Below are 24680 nucleotides of genomic sequence, written 5' to 3'. Positions count from 1 at the left end.
ATTCCCTTATAACCCTTAATATTATAGAGTATCTTAGTAGCGCCCTAGGTCATCATTTTTATGCTTCTACTTAACTAGTTAGCTAGTTAAATAAAGCTTTAATTTAACTATTTTAATTATTTTAAGCTAGTTCTCGAAGCTTAGAGATAGATAGGCCTTCTAGAGCTAATATCTAGAGCTTAAAACGTGCTATTTTTAGCTCTTCTTTTTCCACGCTAGCGCGTAAGAGCTAGTTCTTATAAGCTAGAAAAGCTATCTTTTATAATATAATTTAGTATACTTTAAATGCCTAATCTATAGTAGAATTAACTAGGCTTAGTAGGCTCTTAGAGCGCTTTTATAAGAGCTTCTTAATTAAAGAAGCTTACTTTTAAAGCTACTTATAATTTAATAATATCTTTCTTTAGCTTCCTTAAGATAGTAGTAGCATAGGCGTCTAGAGCTAGATATTAAGCTTTAAAATAACTTGATTTAGGTTATATAGAACTAAACTAGTTACTAAGAAACTATTCTTAATTATTTCTACTCTAAAAGCTTTAATTTAGGCGTCTAGAAAGGTATCTAAAAAGTCTAATTTATTAATATAATTCTAACCTTACTATATCACATCCTTAATATACTTTCTATATACACGCTTTAAGATAGTAAATTAACCTATATTAAGAGGTTATAAAAGATATAATAAGTATAGTAGTATATAGATTAGAATTATATAATTTTAAGAGTAAATTTCGTTAAATTTTAGAGTTAGATAGCTTCTATAACTATTAAGAACTAGAAGTTAATATATCCCCTTTAACCTTAAGGAAGTTTAATAGAATAAAGATCTTTTTAAGCTAGTAAAGTCTAATCTTATCTAAGGTCTATCTATTTAGACTAACCTAGAGCTACTAGTTACCTAGAAGCTTTATCTCTTTAGCCTAGCCTCTAATATAAAGTTTTCCCTTAAAGATATCTATTAAAGGAAGGCTATATCTAGATATACCTATATACTTAATCGCGGCGACCTATTTACGATTTCTAGGCTATAAAAGAGAGCGTTAACTATAATATTCTACTCTTATAACGACTTTTATAGTTACTATTAAGCCTATCGCGAAGCCTATCTTATTAAAGTTATAGATATCATCTTTATAGATCCTATACTTTAAGGTCATCTTTTAAACTAGGTTAAACTATTCTATAATAATTTTTAGGTCCTTATACTTTACCTACTTATAATTATAGCGTCTTAAGAACCTTATTCTAAGCTCTAGGTATTATTCAATATAGTTAGAAACCTAGTTTTTACTAATAGTTTAAATCGGGGTAGTTCTATATATGGCGAGTAAGAGATTAGCTATTTCTTAGAGTATAGAAGGATATAGTACTACTCTATATATATCTATAGAGATTACCTATTCTTTAAGTAAATTCTCCTTAATTTTAGTTAATTTAAACAATTTTTGATATAATTTAACGTGGTTATAGACTCTATATATCTAGTCGTGGAGCGTTTATTTAGGTATATTATATATATATACTACTTCACTAATCGATAATTTTTCCTACTTTTTCTAAGCCTAGATAGTAAGTAAGATACGACCCTCTTATTCTATCAAGTTTTGACGCTTTTAAGAGCGATCTAGTGGCATAGTGGTTGGTTAAAGAAGATAGGTCTAATTAATTAACGCGTTTTGGTTAGGGCGTCTAGGCTGACCGGGCGTCTAGGTTACTTAGGAAATACGTTATTTTCTTTTGATTATTAATAAATATAGATTCTAAAAATTTTAATACCTAATCTATTAGAAAAACATAATTTTAGTATAAGATCTTTAGAAATTTAAAGTATATATAATTTAATTAATAATCGTAATAAGTAATGTATTTCACAAGCGAGCGAGACACCTAGTCAGCCAAGACACCCCATCAACTTCTAATAACTCGAACTAGCATATTTCAGCTAAAAAACATGGAATTCAATATCTAAGCTATCTAATCAAATTTGGATAATGCGTTCTCTTACGACCCTGGATATTACACTCTAAGCACCTTAGTGGAGCTCGTCGTCGCGGTTCTTATGCCTATACTTAACTACTTAGCTAGTTGATTAGAGGTTGAAATTAAGCATTTCCATCATTTTAAGCTAACTAATTAATCTCAGCGATAGATAGGCCTTCTAGAGCTACTATCTAGAGCTTAGAACGTGCTTCTTTTTACTTAATTTTCTTATACCTAGCTCGTAATAGCTCGTTTTCTTAAGTAGATAGCACTAAAACCTATAAAGCCTAAAGCCTAACCTAACCTAACCCATAAATAGGTTAGGTTTTAGGCCTATTACTTAGCCTAAGGCCTATATATAGGGGCCTATTAGGGGCCTATTACACTTTAAATAGTGTATATATCTACTTATTTTAGTATAATATAAAAAAATATATTTTTAGGTATTTTATATACTTAAGCTTAGTAACTATGATTAATTTTAGAAGTAATTTAATTAAAGAATATTAATATTAATAAACTATTTAAGGTGTAGGATAAATATATTAGTTATCCTTAAAATACCTAGGATATGTCCACGTCCTTACTAATATATGTATTAGGGTATTCTTCCTCTATTACTAGAAGAGTTTTATTATTATTATTACTACTATTCTTACTATTCTTACTATTCTTAAGGAATATTATTTCTAACTTCTTAGGCCCCTTCTCCTTATTACTAATTAGGTCAAGATCTTATATTTCTAGTTAAATATCTTTTTCCTCCCTTTTTAACTTACTCTTATCTAGAGAGTAGTACTCTTATTAAAGTATAGACTCCTCCTCTTAGATATTAAATCTTAATATATAGAGGAAAATACATTAACTCTTAGATAGTTTTAAAACTTAATCTATTATAGTAATAATAATAAATATCTTATATAATATTAAATAAATACTTAATATTAGTATTAGTTACTAGGATTAAAAAAAAGTATATTATATATAAGATTTATAGTTACTAAGAATTAATACTAGTATCTTCTCTGGAAATTAAGAGGTAATTTATTAGATATATTTAGACTTTTATAATTAATATTTTAAAAAATCTTAAAAAGAAAATAAGAGCTTACTTATTACTATCTAGATATCTAGTAAGCTTATTATTTTATATAATTTACTTTAGCTTATCTTTCTTTAATAGATTATTAAAGCTATTATATACTATTTATTATATAAATATTAAAAATATTATTAATCTATTTTTATTAATAAGGCGTTTTTAGTAAGATACTAAATAGATTTAAAAGCTCTTTTAATAGCGTTAATATTATTTATTATCTTAGTTATCTATTAAAAAGAATTTTAATTTTTTAGATAGTATAAATATAGTACTAATTATATAAAGATTACCCTTAATTAAATCTGTTGTTAAGTAATATTATTTAAGCTTTTTAAGAGTAGCCTTAAGTACTTAATTTCTATAGAACCCTTTTTTAGCAAATTAGGAGATAAATTCCTTAAGGTATTTCAAAAGTTAGTTATAGATCTTAAAGATATAGTATATTATAATATTCTTTATCTTTAAGAGCTATATAATAAAGTTAAAGAATAGATATATAATCTAAAGAAGATAGTTAATCTAATACTACTTATCTTTATTAAGTATAAGATCTAAATAATCTTATTTAGTATAGAATTCTAGTATATCTTAATATCTTAAATTAGATAGATTTTAGGGATTTTAGTCTAAAAGGAAAAGAAGGTATCTTAATATTAAGGGCTTATATTTATATAGATTATAAGAGACTAGATCTAAGATAAAGTTAGTAAGATATAAGAAGATCTATCAAATATATATTAAGTATATATAGAGTATATATTATATATACTAAATATATATATATATATAAAGAGAGGAGAATTAGGTAATAAAGATAGAGAATATAAGTAAAGTAAATAGACTAGAGAAAGGTAAGTATATTTTATTAAATATATTATAGATATCTTACTCTATTATATTTATATAGGTATATTAAGATTATAGTAGTCTATATTATTTTAGCTATTTTATTAGTTAATATAATATTTATCTTACTAAGGAGATTATTTAAACTTAGTTAAATAATATATATAAGATATAGAATATAGACTAATATTATACCCTTAGATATTAATTACTATAGAATACTAATTAATATATTACTATTAGATATATTATTAGTAATAATTACTAAAACCTAATTCTAGGTTTTATATTTTTTTAAGGATATTAAAGATAATAGTACTAAGATTAATACTAGTATATCTATCTATAAGTAACTTAAACCTAGGTAATATTCTATAGTATCACTAATCTTAATTAATAAAATAGCTATTAATAGCTATAAATAACTAGTTAAATAAGGATATCTAGCTATCTAGTATAATTAAGAGCTTTATATTAATAAGAAGCTTATAGAGGATATCCTATTATTAATTAGATATAGAGATATATAGCTAATACTATATTATTTTTATAAAAAGAATATAAGATATAGATAAGATAGATTAGACCTTTTAGATAAGCCTATAGAATCTTAGACTCTTAATAAGCTAAAATAGAAGTCTCTTAATTATAATAAAGATAATAAGCTCTTCTTAATTATCTTAATAGAATTTATTTTTTATAGAGATATCTAATATCTATTTCCCTATTAATATTAATATATAATTAGATTTAGATTAAATTATTAATAAGTAATAGATATTATAGTTCCTTATCTTTATAAAGTCTATAATAGTTCTATAAACTTTTAGTTAACATAAAGATAAATAGAGGTTTTAATATATCTTACTATTATAGAGGTTCCTTAATCCTTAATAGGATTTATTTACCTATACTATATAAGGATACTTTATATTACTTATATATTACTTTTAGTATATTACTAGTATTATATATAACTTAGTTAAATTACTTCTATATCTAAGAAGTAATTAGAGTCCTATTAAATATCTTTTTTCTTCCTAAAATTAGTCTTAAGCTACTATCTTATCTACTTTATATAATTTATATCCTAATAAAATAAATAATCTTTTTTAGGATTTAGGCTAATATAGATAAAGAAAGAGGGGGCTTATAAAGGAGGTATTTTAAAGAAGTTTAGCTTAAAAGGATCTAAAGTATATTAGCTATTAGAGAGATTAGGGGTAAATAAGTTAGTAATATTAGATAGAAAGTAAGGGGGTAGATTATTGTAATCTATATCATATATTAATAATAAGAGAGTATTACTTTATTAACTCTAGGATATAATACTAGTAGATAATAGAGGGATAATAAAAAATAAAAAGAGATATATAAATAATAATAATAACTAATATCTAAATTAAACTTATTAATAAAATAGATTTATAAAAAGCTTATCTATATAAAGTCTATTAGAAAGCCTATAAAGTCTATAAAATCCATAAAAAGCCTATAGAAAGCCTATAGAAAGTCTATAAAAAACCTATAGAATATCTAAGTATCAGTACTTTATCCTTTATATATTATAAATATATATTTCTATTATACTTTAAGCTTATTTCTACTATATACTTCTCTTCTAAAGATTTCTCTTACTAGAAAAAGAGGATATAGTCTTTTAATTATAATATATTAAGAAAAGTAAATTAAAGTTATTAATAGATAAAATTAAAAAAAGAATAATTATTAAAGATATATAAGAGTATTCTTTACTTTAACCTTATTAATCTATTACTATCTTTATTTATTACGCCTAGTTATATAAATATATACTCTACTTCCTAAGTTTCCTTACTTTCTTTAAAGATAATAGTATAGTCTTCTAATTAGTTTATAAGGAAAAAGAAATTAAAGTAATTCTAAATAGCTAGAATTAAATAAAAATAAATTATCCTAACTTAAGAATATAGAATATAAATCTAGTATCTATCTTCTCTTATAATCTTAATAATAAGAAGTTTTAAATAGACTATATATATTCTTTTTATATTTTACTTATTCCTTTTATATAATACTAATAAGTTATAACTAACTTAGAAGAGAGGACTCTACCTTCTATATAATATAGGGAAGCTACTTCTATCGATTTCTCGCCTCTCTCAATAACTATATACTATATATATCCTATTAGTCTAGCCCCTAATTACCTATATAAATAATCCCCTTTAGCCTACCTCTATAGGATCTAAGATAGGATATCTAGGATACTTAGGCTTAGGCTACTTAGGCTTAAATTACTTAGATTTAGACTACTTAATATCTAGCTATTAATAACTAGGCCCTTTAGGACTAGGCTATTAAGGACTAGGCTACCTAGGATTAGGCTATTTAGGATACTTATACTATTAAGGACTAGGCTACTTAAGAGGCCTAACTTACTTAAGACTAGGCTAATATAATTATTAAGACTAATTAGATTACTAAGGTCCTTTAATTTACTTAGAATTAATATAATTAAAAGGGTTAAGGACTAACTTAGTTTTAGAATTTTAGGGCTATACTTGCTACTATAGCTACTAGGGCTCTTAGATAAGCTACTTAGGGGGCTAAGGCTACTTAGGCTTAGATATAAGTTAATTAGGATACTAAGGCTACTTAAGCTTAGGAACTAATTAATAGGCTACGCCATAACCTATCTAACCTATAACCTGACCCGAACCTAACCTATAATTATGGCGGGTTTAGGTTGGTTTTCTTAACCCATATATGGGTTATAGGTTAAAGGTTTAAACCTAACCCAAACCTATATAACCCGAACCCGACCCATTTTTAGTGTAAACAGTGTAAACATGAATTATGTAAAATTACGCATATTTTACTCTTGAAATAAGGTAGTTCTACTTAACAAATTTAGTATATAAATAATAATATATGGTTAAAACCATCTAATATTATAGTATATAAGATAAGATATAGAGAAATACTATATGTAGTAAAATTAAGTAATATATATATATAGGCTATAGAAAAAATAGTGCATCTCCCTTTTATGAAATATATATATCTTTATTATTACTATAAATATAGCCCCCACTTATCGAATTTAGTAAATATAAGGTTATATATGGTAAATAAGTCGTAAAGATAGCTTATATTATAATAATTTATTAGTATAAAAGGGTATATAGTCTATATAAAGGTAAGAAAATTCGTATTAAGAAATATAAGTATATATAATTAGTAGGAATTTTATGTATACTAAGACCTTAATTTTATGCAAAAATGGGTTGAAATGGGTTATAAATAGGTTTTTAAATTAGAATTTATAACCCATTAGGTTAGGTTCGGGTTTAAGCTTATAACCCATTTACGGGTTATGGCGCAGACTACTAATTAATAAATAGGCTTAGGTTTTAGTAGCTAAGTCTTAGGTAAATATAAAAGGATCACTGTATATACCCAGAGATAGAGGAGGGGACCTAATAATAGGACTACCTATACCCTTATTAATAATAGCTAGATAATATTATCCTTATAATATACTAAGATAAATAACACTATTAAGGATTCCTAGTCCTACTTAATATAAAAGGGGTTAGGGTTTAAGAAGAATAGATCCTAAATCTCTATCTCTACGTCGTTCTAAGTTACTATATATACTATATAATCTTTAATCTTTAGATCCCACTTAGGATCTAAGAACTCCTTAGGTTCTAAGAACTCCTTAGGTTCTAGGATCTAAGACCTCCTCTAGATCTAATACCTTTTCTATTACTAAGACCTCGCTAGGACCTAAATGCTTAGGATCTAAGTACTTAAGATTATTAGATTAACTAAGAGAAAGAATTGTATAATTTTTCTTTTAATAAAAAATCATTTAGGAATAATATACTTATATTAAATATAATTTATAATAGTACTAAATCATATAGTATTAATTAGTAGTTTTATATATACTAAGACTATAGTTTTTATGGGCCCCTATAAAAAGCGTAAAGTCTATAGTAGGTTAGGCTTAAGGCTTTAGGCCTAACTCTAGGCCTATTTTTAGGTTTCAGTGATATCTAACCCTAACTAAATTATAATAATTAAACTAGTAGAATTTAACTAAAATAATATAATATTAAATATCTAAGCTATTTAATTAAATTTAGATAATATATTCTCTTATAGCCCTAAATATTATATTCTAAGCATTTTAGTAGTGCCCTAGATTATTATTCTTATACTTCTACTTAACTAGTTAGCTAGTCTAACTAGTTAATTAGAGGTTAAAATTAAGTATTTATATTATTTTAAGCTAATTAGCTAAGCTTAGTGATAAAGAGGCCTTCTAGAGCTACTATCTAGAGCTTAGGATATACTTCTTTTTACTTAGTTTTCTTATATCTAGTATATAAAAGCTTATTTTCTAAAGTAAGAAAAGTAGTTAATTATATTATAATTTAGTATACTTTAAGGACTTAATTTATAGTTAAATTTAATAGGCTTAATAGACTCTTAAGGCGCTACCTTAAGAGCTTTTTAATCAAAGAAGCTTACTTCTAAAGCTACTTATAATTTAATAATATCTTAGGCTTCTATATACTACTTTAGTTTCCTTAAGATAGGGGAGATATAGGTATATAGAGTTAAATATTTAGCTTTAAGATTACTTAATTTAGATTATATTAGACTAAGTTAGTTACTAAGAAGCTATTTTAAATTATTTTTAACTTAAAAGTCTTAATTTAAGTAGTTAAAAAAGTATTAAATATAAGAAAGTCTAATTTATTAATATAGTTTTAACTACACTATATAATATCCTTAATATATTTCTTATATATATACTTTACGATAGTAAAATAACCTATATCTAGAGATTATAAAAAATATGATAAATATAGTAATATAAAAATTAGATTAATATAATTTTAAGAGTAAATCTTATTAAATTTTAGAGTTAAATAGCTTTTATAATTATTAAGAACTAAAAGTTAATATATCTCTTTTAATCTTAAAGAAGTTAATAATATAAAGACCTTTTTAAGTTAGTAAAGCTTAATTTCATCTAAGATCTATTTATTTAGATTAATCTAGAATTACTATTTACCTAGAAATATATTAACTTAACCTTTAATAAGTATATTACCCTTAAAGATAATTATTAAAGAAAGGTTATATCTAGATATATCTATATATTTAATTAAAATTACTTATTTATAATTTCTAGGTTATAAAAGAGAGTATTATCTATAATATTTAGCCCTTATAATAACTTTTATAGTTATAGTTAAGCCTATTATAAATATTATCTTATTAAAGTTATAGATATTATTTTACTTAATCTTATACTTAAGAATTATCTTTTAAACTAGATTAAACTAGCTATTAATAATTTTTAGGTCCTTATACTTGTATATTTATAATTATAGTATCTTAAAAATCTTATATTAAGCCCTAGATATTATTTAATATAATTTATAACCTAGTTTTTATTAATAGTCTAGATTACAGTTATTTTATATATTATAAGTAGAAGATTAGCTATTTCTTATACTATAGAAGATTAAGATACTACTCTATATATATCTATAAAGATTACCTATTATTTAAGTAAATTCTCCTTAATTTTAGTTAATTTAAACGAATTTATGTGTAATTTAACGCGGTTACTAACTCTATATATCTAGGTATTAAGTATTAATTTTAGTATATATTATATATATGCTACCTCGTGAATTAATAATATTTCCTGCTTTTTAATAGCCTAGATAGTAAGTAGTATACATACCTCTTATTCTATTTATTTTTGACGATTTTGAGAGTGAATTAGGGGTATAGTGGTTAGTTAAAGAATGATAGTCTAGTTAATTAACGCGTTTTAGTTTGGGTGTCTAGGCTGACTGGGTGTCTAGCTCGCTTATAGAATATATTATAACCTTTTTTTATTCCTAATTACTAGGAAAAAGATAGATTAATAAAATATGATATAAACTTATTATCTCTAAGCTTGATATCTAATATTGAATTATAAAATTTTCTTTTAATAAGTTATATAAGTAATTTTATATATTAGTCACTTAAGAATTAAATACTTTTAACTATTATATAAATAACTATAAGTAGTATAATAGCTTTAATAGTGTTCCTTAATTAGATTAGCTATACTAATTTTAATAAATTAGATATTTTCTAAATCTTACTCTTAAGGTACTAGAATCTTATATAAAAAGTAGTTATCTATCTTCTTTTGTACCCTGATTTTCTATATCTTCTCCCTTTCATTTTAATCTAATCTTTCTAGTAATAGTATAAGTCCTTTTTAACTCTAAGTTATATAATCTATATAGTATTTTATTTAATTCTCCTTCTTATTTATATTACTAAATCTATTAATTAGTATCCCTAAGTATTAGAATAATAGTGCTTAATAGCTATTTTTCAGTTTTTTAGTATAATGTAGCTATACATAACTTTAAGTGTCCTATATTTTACTTATAATCTTTAGTCCTAATCTTAGCTTAGATAATATTATTATTAATAATAAGCTTAAAAGAATAAAGAATATAGTCTAATATAAGTATATTTCAAGAGTATTATTTCACATATAACTTAAGGAGCCTATTACTCATATTTAATATAATAAGTCTAATAATAATATAAGATAGTAAATTAATATACAAAAAAGATAGTTTTAGGATTATTTATTTTTAATTATATTCTCTATATACTCTATCTTATTATTTATTAAGAGGCTAAAGAATAATACTAAGATTAAAGGCCTAAATTCTAATTAATTTATATACTTTATCTATTATCTTTAGTTCAAAAGCGCTCTTTTAGATTATACTAATATCCTTAAGAAATATCTACTTTATTAAATTAAAATAATTAAAAAAGGAAGACTAAGAGCTTAGTTAACTTTAAATAAATATTTTATAAAATTAGAGAATAGATAGATTCCTTATATATTATAATATGATATTTCCTCATTTTATTTATTATATCTAAGTCTATATCTATTATAGATCTTATATGCTTAGTCTCTATTTATATTGGGTTATTTCTAGTCTTATTATCTATTTTCTTCTCTATATTTTAGAGTTTTCCTAAGAAGACCTAAATTAGCTTAGCTTAACTATATAATAGTAATTAACTAATCTAATTCCCTAATATTAGTAATTAGTTACCTTACTAATCTTATATATAATTAGTTCTTAATAATTTAATAACTTTTAGAGAAATTTACTCTCTTAAACTAGAAATCAGAATAGAATTTTCTAATTAATAGAAATTTTAAAAAAGAAATTTGATTAGAAATAGCTTAAGATTTACAAAGAAACTATAATTTGAAATTAAATTTAGGTAAGTATTTAGTCTAATAAACTTAAGATATAAGACTATATTAGTAGTAAATTTTTATATATAAATTAAGTTTATATAACTAAATAAATGCTAAAATCTATATCAAAGATATTTTATAAATAGTCAAAGAAAAGTCTAACTGAAGAGATATTTAGAGATAATTATTATAAATACGATATAGAGGAAATTCCTTAAGGAGAATATATAGTAAATTTATATCTAGATATAATTATCACACGCTTTGATTATTAGTAATATACTAACTAAGCCTCCTATCTTAGTTAGCTATACTAAATTATTAGATTTTAATCTTTTAATCCTATCTCTCTACTAAAAGATATTTAATATACTATCTAAACTTAAAATATACTACTAGTAAGCCCTAGCTACTATATCTAACTAAAATAAGCCTGATATATTATAATTAGCCTAGTTTTTTGGCCTCCTATATTAAATACTACTTTATTAGTTCTATATATATAGAAAAATTAAGCTTAAGTTATTATCTTAATTAAGTATATTAGTATAGATAATTAGATTATAGTCTTATATTCAATCTTTTAAGATTAGATATATATAAAGGACTAGTTTTATAATAATCTAGTATTTAATTAATATTATAAAATCTAAGTCTCTTTAAATAATTAATTATTTGATCTAATTACCCTAGATTAGCTTTATTTATTCTATAAAAATATAAAAAATTACATTAGGATTAATAGAGAATATATACTTTTCTTTAATAAATATGAATTTTGTCTTATATTCAAATTCCTTAATTTTTATGAAAATCATAAAATTATCCTAATTAGCTTTTAATCTTATATCTCTTATTTTATTTAATTTTTAGACTAAAAGCTATTTTTAAGGTTAAATATATTTATAAATATTTAGTTCTAGCTTGATTTAATATAGTAGATATTCTTCTAAAATAGTACTTTAATTTAATAGAAATTATTTTGTATATAAATTATTAATAATATATTTTAAGATACTAGAATTTAGCCTTTGAATCTTAATATTATCATTAAATTAATATAAAAAAGATAGGATAGAAGATATAAAAATAATCTAATTCTTAAACTCTTAGGCTATATATTAGAACTATATTCTTAATTTATTAATTTATTATTTTAAATAGTTAAAAGGCTAAATTATATAGGAAATAAGCTTAAAAAGTATATTAGAAAAATATTAGATTAAGTTAAACATTAGACTAAAGAGCTTGATTAATTAAAATATAATTTTAAGTATTACTAGATAAGCTAGGTTATTAATATATTAATAAGCTTAAGAGGAAATTACTATTAATATCTAATTTAGACTAAAAAGTCTAGAAAGTAGCTATCAAGCCTAACTACTTTAATACCTCTAGATATTAAACTAGTAAATTTAGAGATATAATAAGAAGAAGAAGAAAAGATTAGACTATATATATTAAGCCACTAAGAAAAGAATTAGTCCTAATTCTATAAAGATTGGATAAAAATAGAGAGACTAAGGATTCTAATAGCTAGGTTATTAGAGATAATAAAAAATTACTTTATATAATAGATATAGAAGATATAACGCTAGAAAAGCTAAAAAAGTGTAAAAAATAATAATTTAGTATAGTTTAATAGTTTAGTAATTAAAGCGTGTAATAATTACTTAAAAAATCTCTTTCTAGTCTTTAAGCCTAAAGAGTCTTTAAATAAGATAGCATAGGGATCTAAATCAAAATATAAGAATTTTAAGTGTTAAAAAAAATCTTAAGGTAATATAGGATATATATAGATATATTAAAGAATAGAGTCCTTATATGTTCTCTAAGTTTACGATTTTTCCTTTATTTTAGCTAGGAATCTCTAGTAACCTACTTGAAAAATAGTCTTCCTTTATTTATTTATTCTATTTAAATTCTTATCTAAATCTTCTGTATTTTGTTCTTATATTTTAGTAGAATGATTTTAATTTTATGCTTATTTCTTCTCTATTTTCTATATCCTAGAGTTTCCTAATAAGACTCTAAATTAGGTTAGCTTAACTATACTACCTAAATTATCTAATCTAATTCCATAATATTAGTACTTAATCGCCCTACTAACCTTAGATAAGATGTTAACTAAATTATTAAGTAATTCTCATAACTAGGATATAATCTTTAGTAAGTATATTAGTTTTGTATAGTTTAAATTAAGTATAGTAATACAAGGCCTAAAATTAGGTTTAGGGAATACTCTTACTTAGTAAATTTATATAAGAAAGAAAATTGAATAAGATAATCTAGTTTAAATTATAGAATTTAAAAATTTATATATCTTAGTCTATTTTTATTAAACAATAAAGGATTTTTTTAAACTCCTAGAATATAGTTTTTTATAAATTAATAATAGAGATAAATCTAATTATATATAATTATATTACTAGAAAAATAGATTACTATAAAACTATTTCTTGAAATACATATAATCTTTCAGGATTTAATATAGATTAAGAAACCATATATCTATAGTAATATACTTATTTGAGATAAAATTTAATCTTTACCTTTTAATCTAATCCTATAAGTTATACCAATAATACTAGCGTAGTTTTCTTATTAGTTCTAGGATAGCTAAGTCTTACTATCTTATACATAACCTTTAGCCCGTAGTCCTTTCCTAGGGATTAGTAAGCTCTCTACTTCTTTCCTATAGTATAGACTAAGTAGGTCCATAATATATACCTTCTATATCTTTAGCTATTTATGTATAAGCAATATTTATTAATTAACAGTATATTTTCCTCCTTTCTTCCATATAATCTAAAGTGGTATTAGTTTATGTTCATTCTAGATATAAAGTTTTAAAAAATATATTTAAACATAGGATGAATAAGTATGGATATTAATTCTATATCAAGGTAGATAATCAGAGAGGGTTCTGATAGTCTTCTAAGTATTAGTACTTATTCTACTAGAAGAGAATATCCTTACCATCTTATATTTACTTATCTTTCTATTAATTATATCGCTGTTCTTATTAGATATGGTATCATTGATATATTATAGCTCTTGTAAAATAAGAAACCATGGCTTTACGCTAATCAAGATAGGTATAGCTCAATAAGAAAGCTTAATATTCAGTCAACCCTATAAATCATGTTACCACGGTCAATGATGATCCCTGAATATCAGTTCTGAGTCATTGACATAGGTCAAGAAATATCAAAATGCCCTACTAGACCTAATCAGGTCAACAAAAAAACCCATCCACCAACCTCGAATAGGCTAATTTCCAATCGTATGCATAAAAGATTTATTTAGACTGCTCTTTATTTTACCCTGCAAGGAATTATACAACTCTCTGATCCAACTATCAAGACTATAGCTACCATTTCCACCATGCGGTATTGTAGTCTCCAGAGGGGCGAAGCCTTCTACTACCTCCTATTCATTGCTGTTGCGCTAGGTCTTTCAGTCTATTATATGAGTTCAAAGATATTATACGCTCGCGAGGGATACAATATAGTATCTAGACAACCAGCAGACAATAAGAACTCAACCGACCAATACCTTAATTCCTCTATCACCCTTGGCACAAGAGCAGACGAGGATCCGGAGAGGCTCTGTGTTTTGGATCCTGACTGTCCTTGGAGCTTTATCTGCGTTGACGGGGTATGCACTAAAGGTTGTATAAACACCCGGGACTGCGTCAAACCACAGTACTGTGGAGAGAATGGAAAGTGCATGGTACGTTACCCGCCGTGGCATCCTGGCGGAGACCCGATGTGCTTAGACCGCTGGGATGAGTGCTGGTTTACTGCTCAGTGTTGCTCAGGGTGGTGTCGGTTCCTATCACTTCGGCCATCAGCAATCTGGCGATGTGATATATGGCCCTGAAATGAAGAACAAAGACAAAGAGAAAAAAACAAGAGGAAGAAGTGCTTTGTCTTGCTCTGGTTCAAGTCTTTTGATAGACCTTTGTGTGATTCCTGAGTCTTGACTACTGATGGCAGTTTAACCGAACTTAATAATCTCAATGGAATCCCATTGCTCGCTAGGCCGCTCACCCTAGACACTGGAAAGTAGTCCTGTAACCGCCCGTGTAATCCATTTGAGGGTTATCGGCAGCTAGTCATCCGGATACTCGTCACGTACATTACTAACAAAGGACCGAGTAGTTTCATCCCACCGTTTGAAATGCTTGCCCGCGATCGTCATGAGGCTTTGCGGCAGTTCCATCAACTGCGGCAGGATAAGCTCGATATTCTCCTCCGCAACGTATCTCACACTTCGATCCTCGACACTTAGATTCATGATCAGTGGCAAAGTCGGGAAATGAAAATTCGAGGAACAGCAAACTCACAGAACATGGTAGAAGCTTTGATGCCGGCCCGCTTGCAAGCGATCAATTCCCATGCGTCGCATCCATTGCTCCCCAGCACCACACTCCGAGTCCCACCCAGTGATAATGGCCCGATAATGGTAACGTCGGTGTTGGAAAACCTGGCCTACCTTGTACCGTATATTCTTATTCTCACTAGACCGTCGCCGGACTTGTTTTGGAATCTCATCCACCGCTCGCATGACATGGAGACTCTCTAAGATATGATCGTGCTCGAACAGTCCCCGGAAAAGTGGAACGATGTGCTGTTCCACCAGGAAGATGTCGGATGGGAAGTCGGCAGCGAACAACTCCATCAACCAGGGCAATTGGTGCCTCAGCTCCATGGGCCGAGTGTCCCCGGAGAGAAGCATCGACGACCACAGGGCGGCGTACTTAGCACCCACCACATCCATCGAGGTGGCCGGGATATTGGGATTATGCGATGTAGAGCGAATGGAGTTCAGTATATTTTTGCTGCAGCGCAAGACAATCTGCGAGGGTAGCGCTCCACCTAGGAACTCTGCTTGCTCGGCGTCTGTGGCACCAAGAAAGACCAACTGATCACGGAGATCAGACACTGTGGTCTCCCGTGCCCCTCGGAACGGATCTAGATACATGGGCGCACCTGGCTCTTCGCCAATCTGCGGATTTCCATTCATGTCAAACCCAGTCGGTGGAGAGATAATGACATGGACATGAAATGGAAACCCACAAGGACGGGCGTCTATTCCCAACTGTTGTGCCGCATAACAATATATCACGGCGGAGATCAATGGTAAGGAATTGTGACCGGGGCTTGTCAGAGCTAGCCCTAGAAAATTGTGCTCCAAAGAATGATACGGTCGCCCGGGCTCGATCCCGGTAAGACCTTTCTCCTGGAGCCAAGACGCAAGCAGCAGAGCCTTCTCTCGGGGCCGAAGCTCATTGATATCGGAATGGGAAATGGAAAATCGGGCGACAATACCGTCCAATATATCCCGAACCTGGAGATTATCAGTGCCAGTTAGGTGCAGGCGAGGAAGGGATGCTACCTGATCCAAGTCGCCAAACCCACTCTCTGGAATGAAAAGATCAAAAGCAGCTATAGCACGCTCAAGCGCGACGGGTTCCCCACGTCTGAGCTTGGCCCATTCGGGTACTGCAATACTTCGATGAAGGCAGGTCAAAAGCGCTCGGGCATAGTACCTTTTCAAAACCCCAGTCAACCCTGCCCGCTCACAAAAGGGAAGGGAAATAGAGAAGTCTCTAGGTTCTCACCTTCTGGCCAAGTGATCTTCCCCCGATTCTACCTTGCTGTGATAAACAAGAGTGTCCTGAGCATCGAATCCAAGATCAATAACCGCGCGGAACTTCTCGATGCGCCCTGTTTGGCTAGCAAGAATACTATTCAGAAGTCGACAGACGGAGCGGTCGATTTTGAATCTTGATATAAATAGTGCTTTCCAGTCGACCGATGATACCGAATCAGTGAGCTTCCGAGAGATTTCATGTTGCTTATCCCAGGAGCTGAAATGTGTCTCGCAGTAGTGACGCCATAACAAAGGCTCCCTGGTCACATTTTCGAATCGGTGGCTGGTTCGCTGCAAAGCAGCAGCAGATCGAGGTGGAGATGCACATAAAATCGAATGAAGGATTTCTTCTGGGAGGTCATTCAGAGACAGAACCATCCCTGTGTATGATCAAAGGAATTCTGGACTCGATGGACAAGAGAGTTTTCTAGTCGATCTTCAAAGACTCGAACAGAAGATAGGCGATAGATGAGATGATTCCACTATCAGTGCACGGGATGAAGTCAACGCCAGCGTTGGACCTTTGATCGCCTTGGAAATGGGCATGATCTGAGATAGGGAAATGCGGAGGAATTGTGCCAAGCCCGAGAACTTGATCTTTTGTTTCCCCCTCCGACTAAACTTCCCTTCCGCCCCCCACCTTCCGTTTCTAACTTTTTGAATGGGTCAATCTCAATCTACAGGCTCCAAGGCCTCGGAGCCACAGGGCCAACTGGGCCAAAAGACAGATTATTATGAACTGTTAGGAGTGACTCCAACGGCAACGGATGACGAGTGAGAAGAGGAACTCCCTACACAAATCCACATCTCGACTAATGTGACTCTTTTCTCCCCCTCAGAATAAAGAAAGCTTACCGCAGAAAGGCGCTTGAACTGCACCCTGATCGAAATTATGGAAATGTCGACGAGGCCACCAGGCTGTTTGCCGAAATTCAATCCGCGTATGAGGTCCTCGCCGATCCACAAGAGCGTGCCTGGTATGACTCTCACAGCGACGCATTCCTAGGGACTGAGGGAGGCTCTGATGGAGGCCCACAGTCATTTACGACAGCGGATGAGGTTCTCAAGGTTTTTTCGAAGTTCAGCCCGCGAATGGATTTCTCCGACCTACCAACTGGGTTTTTTGGCGGCCTTCGAGAACAGTTTACCCAGTTGGCCCTAGAGGAGCGACTAGCCTGCCAGTCGGACGGTCAATATATGGTGGAATATCCATCGTTTGGTGGTCGTGATGATAACTTTGAGACTGTCGTGCGGCCATTCTACGCTTCTTGGGCTGGATTCTCGACCCGTAAATCATTTGCTTGGAAGGATAAATATCGTTACTCTGAGGCCCCAGATCGTCGAGTGCGACGACTCATGGAAAAGGAGAACCGACACCTTCGAGAGGAAGGCATTCGCGAGTTCAATGATGCGGTTCGGTCCTTGGTGGCCTTTGTCAAGAAACGGGACCCGCGGTATAAAGCGAATGCCCAGAGTGAAGCTCAACGTCAAGAGACTCTTCGTCAGTCGGCAGCCGCTCAAGCGGCCCGATCTCGAGCAATAAATCAGGCTAAGATGCGCGATCACGTTGTTCCAGAGTGGGCTCGATCTGAAGAGCCCCGGATCGAAGAAGAAGAGAGCTCCGAGAGCGAGATCGAGAACTTTGAATGTGTGGCATGTAACAAGAGGTTCAAGAGTCAGAAGCAATTCGAGGCTCATGAACGAAGTAAGAAACATGTGAAGGCTGTCAAGCAGTTATGTTGGGAAATGCGAGCGCAAGATGAAGATCTGGGTTTGGAATCAATCATCCACACCAGCGCTTCCCAAGCTCCAATCAGAAGTGAAGGCGATGGTTTCGTTCCTGCAATGTCTTCTGACGAGCAGTCGGAAAGCTCTGTCATTATCGAGGCCGAAAGCGACCAGCTTATGGAACCCGGGACGACGCACTCATCTGATTCAGAGACCGATTCTCATCACCCGTCATCTTCTCATCCATACCATGAGGAGGTTTCTTCAAAGTCTATCGAGGATGACGACTACGCCCCAAGAGAGTCCATTCAAACTAGACTTCATTCGGACGTCGACCCGCTGCAAGATAGTTTCGTGACTTCATTGACTGAGCAGCTATCCTCCTCTGGGATCGATGACCGGCCAGCTGCTGCCCCTCAAATGGGCAAGGCCAAGCAAAAGCGGGCTAAAAAGGCTGCTAGGGGTGATGAACAGACTACGGAGATTCTATGCGCAAAATGCAGTGCTATCTTCCCTTCGAGATCGAAGTTATTCACTCACATTAAAGAGAACCCGACTCATGCACAACTGAAAACCTCTAAGAGTAAAAAACGGTGACGCGCACCCTGAGCAGTTTTTTTTTTTCGGGGGTTGAGGTCCAGCCAACCCCTCGCAAGAAAGGCCAATTCTGTTGATTGTATATCTATATTCACGTTATGGCATGATTCGAAGGGCACCAAGAAACATGAGAAATCCCCCTAGCCTAAACCCGCCCGTGAGTTCTTGACCACTTGGGTGACAGGCTGTAGGATTCCTTTGTTATTGGAGGCTCCAAGAGCCGTGCCACTGCTCCATCCCATTTTCTCCAGCATGGCGCGTCCTCGATTTCCTGCGCCAATCTCAGGCGCCGAGGCTCCAACCACATCGCCATCCATATAAGACACAGCACCACCGCCACCGCCGCCACCTCGCTTAGCTTTGGTTGGTCTGGACGCATCCGGGCCCCATGACTGGTAAAGCCGACGATTCAGCTTTCTACCGGACAAAAGATTATCAAACTGAGGGATAGTCTTGCGAGTATACTTGGGGGTGTGGGATGTTTTCAGGAGAATAGGGAAGCGAGTCAACCCATTACCCCGGGATTGCGATTTCAAATTCACCTTGTTTGCCAGCTCATGGATGGTCTTTCGGCGGTGTTTGGTCATGGGTGGCAGTGCAAGACTGGTTTTGGTTAGATAAATTGGGGATATTGAGGAGACTGGTCAGGAATTAGTGTACACACCTGCTCTTCGGGGATAGGAGGAACGTCCGAATCTCAGATATCAGATCATCCAGGTTCATCCCCTTGGCATATTTAACCTTCAGATCCGGATCTGTGGACTTCCTGCCTAACAAGCCTTGTGCCCGTAGCTCTTCTCGCTCCTGCTTCTTGGCCTTCTTCTTCTTGCGATCCGTTTCCCAGGCGTCTTGGAGGATCTCTAGGTCACTGTCTAGGTCACTGTCGGACAGTATAATACCCTCGAGCAAGTGTGAGTTTTTGCCCTTGGATCTTTTCTGTAGGCTGGGCCGCTCAAAATCCATGATGTCGAGACCATAGTACGGATCTGCGTCGAGCGCATCTGCGAATGCTGTTGCCGTTAGGAAAGTGTGGTTTCCACGGTTGCCCTTCTTCCCGGCAGAGTAGCTGGTGGCCAATTCTTCGAGTAACCCCTCATCGTCCATATCATCCATCTCTTCTTCGAATTCGTTAAGTGAATCCAAGTCGACGTCATCGTCCTCTGATGTGGATGACGAGTCTGGTCCGGTGTCCAAATACATTTGAGAGAGTACTATATTTTTCGCGTTAGTGCGGGCTATTTGGGGAACAGTGGTTGCCCTCGAATCACTCCGATCTCAGCGATGGAGGGGAGGAAACTTACCATCGAGTGATCCTATGACCTCGGCATCTTCGGCGTCTTCAATCGGCTGGTCCTTGGAAGCATGCTGCTCCAGCTGGATATCTGACATTTGAGCCTGGACGCTTTGGAGTCTCTCGGTATCCGATCCTGGCCCTGCAAGGTGTCTATCCACCCCAATCCCACCTTCAGCTTCGGTGGATACTTGAGTGTGTTCTTGGTCATAGCCATGGTCTATATTAGCCCTGCGATCTGCCAGTTCATGGACTTGTCCATTTTGTAGCGGAATGTGTCTCCATTGTGTCCGTGGAGCGGGATGTGTTTCAGCGACAGTCGCCTGGTAATTGAGCTGCAAGTCTTCTGAGCTAGCAGATGCCTGGGGTAGCGCATTCTGGGTGGTTTGCAGGTACTGTTGAAGCTCCGCTTCATCGGTTTCGATCACTACGGGCTTCCGACGTCCAGTAAACACAACTTCATCTTCACTGCCTTCGGTGTCAGAGAGATCCGAGTGCAGTGTCGGGTCTGGAAGACCCGTATGCACAGCCTCACCCCCTGTGGCATCAAGGAAGAAGAAATCATCACTGGCATCTTCCTTTTCTTCGGACTGTTCTTGAAATTCCAGCTCTGTCACCTCCAACTGGGTTTTTGTCTGACTGCTTTCTTCTTCCTCAATGTCCTGCTCGGTTCGCTGCAACTGTCCCGCGCTCACAAACTGAACTGACTTGTGTCGAAGATTGCTATGTGACCAGCTTCGGGTATGTGTCTCAGTATTGCGGGCCTCTTGCTGCATAGTAAACTGATGTGGCGATGGTTCTTTCATATGGTAAGCCTTGGCATTTCACAAGGGGGAGGATATAAATCTATACTGACTGGCCATTGCAGGGGCCCGTTTCATACGAGCCTTTGACTTGCCATGGCGAGCCATACTGGAATCAGACTTGATGAGTGGTAAACGGAGGAGAGGGGGCGAAAGAATGAAAAAAATTCCGCCTGAAGTTGAGAGTTGGAAAAGGGCGCGTTCGGGTGGGGAGGGCGGTGGGGAGGGTTCTGGACCACTCGTAACGTGCGGATCAGCTACTCCAGGATAACTATTCTATGTACTCTTCTGCGTAGGGAATAAACGTTTGGCTAGAGAATGCTACTTCGCCAATATCAAAATGAAGGTATTCTAAATACAAAGCTCAAATCAGATGAATCCCAACTAACGTTCCATAACTTCAACTTCAGTACGGTGACGTCAGGCATGACTGGTCACGATCCTTGGTCTTTGAGCATGACCAAGATAAGAGGAACATGAAGAAGAGCTTTCCTGTATTTAGCTATGCAGTGGGCTTCTGGATGTGGGGTTTGAATTTTGTCCTAGTGTGGTTCCTTGCTCCCTGCGACTTGGAAAGGTTATCACGGGTGATCGTCCAAGATATATATTCATGAGTGGAGCTTTTCTTCCCCCGCGACTATCTCTCCCCATCTCCCTTACACCACACCCGATAAACATCCCGAGGCATATCACCGAAATGACCGGGGTGGATCTGGAAAAATGCAAGCGTATAGTACAATACTTCTGGGACCCTGAACCCAAGAATGACACCGCACCAGAGGCCTCAATCTGGTGTTTAGGTCAACAGTATAATCCACGTCCCCCAGAGAAACTCGACACCGCCAGCACAGGTATGTCATGCTTTGATCCTGGAAAAGAATGTTCCTTGCGAACCAAATATGCTCCTCCGTGAAGGCGTCTGCTGAAACTTGAACAGCCAAGAATCACAGTTCCGCACAGTCAGCTGAAGTACTGCGCGATACGAACGGGAGTGCATGGCCCGAGGCCTTTTTGATAGACTTTGAATCACGGATATGGATGACATACCGCTCCAACTTTCCTCCCATCCCACGTAATCACTCACCTGAAGCGACATCCTTGATGACATTGGGTGTGCGCCTACGGACCCAGCTTATGGACTCGCAAGGCTTCACCTCTGATACAGGTTGGGGCTGCATGATTCGATCTGGACAAAGCCTGCTTGCAAATACACTCTGTATCTTGTTACTAGGCAGAGGTGGGGGATCTAGATCCAGACTACGCAGAGGCCGACACAGCTAATACGTCTATCTAGCCTGGCGAAGAGGGGACCAGCCGGATGAAGAGTCGAAGCTACTAGCGCTATTTGCCGATCACCCCGAGGCTCCATTTTCAATACATCGATTTGTTCAGCGTGGCGCAGAGTCGTGTGGGAAATATCCCGGGGAATGGTTTGGTCCGTCGGCAACTGCCCGGTGCATCCAGTATGTGTCCAGCCCACGAGAATCGCTAGCCCCGCTGACCACAGTCTGGCAGGATCCTGTCGACCGAATGGAACCTCCCTAAGCTCGAGGTCTACGTGACAAATGATACCTCCGACGTCTACGAAGACCAGCTCATGCGGCTCGCAAAGAGTAAAACCGGGCAATTCCAACCGACCCTTATCCTTCTTGGCCTCCGGCTGGGAATTGAGCAAGTCACCTCAGTTTACTGGGATGGACTGCGATCAGTCTTGAAATACCCTCAGTCGGTAGGGGTAGCGGGGTATGTTTTCATCCATCCAACACCCGAGTAGAGCTAACCAAGACCGGGCATCAGTGGACGGCCCTCCGCATCGCACTACTTTGTGGGTGTCCAAGATTCCCACCTGTTCTTCCTTGATCCCCACACCACGCGCCCCACGCTTCCACATCACCAGCCCGAGGAGCCATATACCGCTGAGGAACGAGGAGGTTATCACACTCGCCGCTTGCGACGCATCCACCTCAAAGATATGGATCCGAGCATGCTGATTGGGTTTTTGATCAAAGATGAGGCTGATTGGATCGACTGGAAGCAACGGGTGCAATCTAGCCCCGGGAAGCCGATTATTCATATCTTGACGGGAGAGACGCAACTGGATAAGGGATACCAGGGACCCGGTCGAAAGGCCGCGGTGGACGAGGTGGAGGCCCTGGACGATTCGGATGAAATGGAGTAAACAAATTTGTAAAGTCAAGTAGCTAGAACCGTAATGCCAAGTCAGTTATCCGCACACCAGTGGAGAGAAATCCGTGATAAAAGTTGAGAGAAAAGATATTGAATGCGATTAAGCATTTGGTATTTCGCGTTCTAGTAAGGGGGGGAGGTTAAACCGTGTAACCGGCCCCAGACCCGAGTTATGTTACACCGCGCGCATCGAGCAGTAACCATCAGAAAAAGTCGCCCATTGGGGAAAAGAAAATCGAGACCATCCCATGACACATTAGAAAACCCGCAAAACACCCATAACCGACCGCCTCAGAGCCCAGAAAAAGATCAGGAGGCAGTAAAAACAAAAGCAATCCCGCAAGAAACGAAAAACCCAGAGCCTGCTTATTTGGCGGACGAAGAGTACTTGGTGACAGCCTTGGTACCCTCAGAAACGGCGTGCTTGGCCAGCTCACCGGGAAGGATGAGACGAACGGAAGTCTGGATCTCTCGGGAGGAGATGGTGGACTTCTTGTTGTAAGCAGCCAGCTTGGAGGCCTCAGTGGCAACACGCTCGAAGATGTCTACAAAGGGCAAGTCAGAAAAATGAAAACAAATCAGATAAACAAAATCTACAAAGGGAAGGATGCATACCGTTGACGAAGGAGTTCAGGATCGACATAGCACGGGTGGAGATACCGGTGTCGGGGTGAACCTGCTTGAGGACTGGAAATAACAAAACATCAGCAATGTGAACGCGTTGTCCAAGACAAACAAATGAACTCACCCTTGTAGATGTAGGAGGAGTAGGTCTCCTTGCGCGTCTTGCCGCGCTTCTTCTTCTCGCCAGTGCCGGCGGCAGTCTTCTTGCCAGCCTCCTTCTTCTCAGCGGGGGCCTTGCCACCGACAGGAGCCTTGCCGGCAGTGGAGGGCTTCTTCTCAGCAGCCTTGGGGGGAGCCATTTTTGATGATGGATAAAAAGGTTGAAGGTGAAAGAGTTGAAAAGAGTTGGGGGGAATAAAAAGTCGATGGAGTGGTGGAAGGAGAGCAGATATGGAAGGAAAAATAAGAGGAACGCGGTGACGGAGGGGAACGCGGTCTTTATACTCGACCGCCAACGGGCAGTTGATCCTGGGAGTGCAGAAAAGGAGGCCGAATTTCAATACCGTATGGGGGGTGTATGATCTGTATGATTAAAATGGGACCAGACGCGTTTTT

General features: G+C 34.3%; 5 protein-coding genes across 5 annotated transcripts; 2 read left to right on the top strand and 3 right to left on the bottom strand.

Moving 5' to 3' along the window:
• Nucleotides 1-15350: 15350 nt before the first annotated feature.
• N7484_007722 (uncharacterized protein) lies at nt 15351-17273 on the bottom strand (the record flags this gene model as incomplete). The annotated part of the gene is made up of 3 exons (XM_057118109.1): nt 15351-15525; nt 15586-16791; nt 16864-17273. 3 exons carry the CDS (start codon nt 17271-17273, stop codon nt 15351-15353), a joined length of 1791 nt encoding a protein of 596 aa, XP_056971144.1.
• Nucleotides 17274-17556: 283 nt separating this feature from the next.
• N7484_007721 (putative C2H2 finger domain protein) lies at nt 17557-19220 on the top strand (the record flags this gene model as incomplete). Its single annotated transcript, XM_057118108.1, has 2 exons — nt 17557-17669; nt 17735-19220. 2 exons carry the CDS (start codon nt 17557-17559, stop codon nt 19218-19220), a joined length of 1599 nt encoding a protein of 532 aa, XP_056971143.1.
• Nucleotides 19221-19360: 140 nt separating this feature from the next.
• On the bottom strand, nt 19361-21287 carry N7484_007720 (uncharacterized protein; the record flags this gene model as incomplete). Its single annotated transcript, XM_057118107.1, has 3 exons — nt 19361-19823; nt 19885-20431; nt 20522-21287. 3 exons carry the CDS (start codon nt 21285-21287, stop codon nt 19361-19363), a joined length of 1776 nt encoding a protein of 591 aa, XP_056971142.1.
• A 724-nt stretch (nt 21288-22011) lies between these two features.
• Nucleotides 22012-23493, top strand: N7484_007719 (cysteine protease ATG4; the record flags this gene model as incomplete). The annotated part of the gene is made up of 5 exons (XM_057118106.1): nt 22012-22165; nt 22252-22551; nt 22609-22777; nt 22830-23057; nt 23112-23493. 5 exons carry the CDS (start codon nt 22012-22014, stop codon nt 23491-23493), a joined length of 1233 nt encoding a protein of 410 aa, XP_056971141.1.
• An 87-nt stretch (nt 23494-23580) lies between these two features.
• On the bottom strand, nt 23581-24468 carry N7484_007718 (histone H2B family protein). Its single transcript, XM_057118105.1, has 3 exons — nt 24250-24468; nt 24117-24188; nt 23581-24046 (listed from the first exon to the last, which is right to left on the bottom strand). Exons 1-3 carry the CDS (start codon nt 24422-24424, stop codon nt 23868-23870), a joined length of 426 nt encoding a protein of 141 aa, XP_056971140.1. The 5' UTR covers nt 24425-24468; the 3' UTR covers nt 23581-23867.
• Between the last annotated feature and the right edge of the window lie 212 nt (nt 24469-24680).

The sequence above is a fragment of the Penicillium longicatenatum genome (assembly GCF_028827895.1).
Source record: "Penicillium longicatenatum strain IBT 33135 chromosome Unknown contig_4_segment0_segment0, whole genome shotgun sequence".
Lineage (NCBI taxonomy): Eukaryota > Fungi > Ascomycota > Eurotiomycetes > Eurotiales > Aspergillaceae > Penicillium > Penicillium longicatenatum.
Note: the sequence above shows the minus strand (reverse complement) of the source record. Positions and strands in the feature narration are given on the sequence as shown.

Excerpts from the sequence above, each read along its gene's own strand:
- N7484_007718 (XM_057118105.1), bottom strand. The coding sequence starts at position 24,424 with ATGGCTCCCCCCAAGGCTGCTGAGAAGAAGCCCTCCACTGCCGGCAAG. Across the intron at positions 24,189-24,249 it reads CTCCTCCTACATCTACAAGG|TCCTCAAGCAGGTTCACCCC; the intron begins GTGAGTTCATTT and ends TGTTATTTCCAG. Across the intron at positions 24,047-24,116 it reads CCTGAACTCCTTCGTCAACG|ACATCTTCGAGCGTGTTGCC; the intron begins GTATGCATCCTT and ends TGCCCTTTGTAG.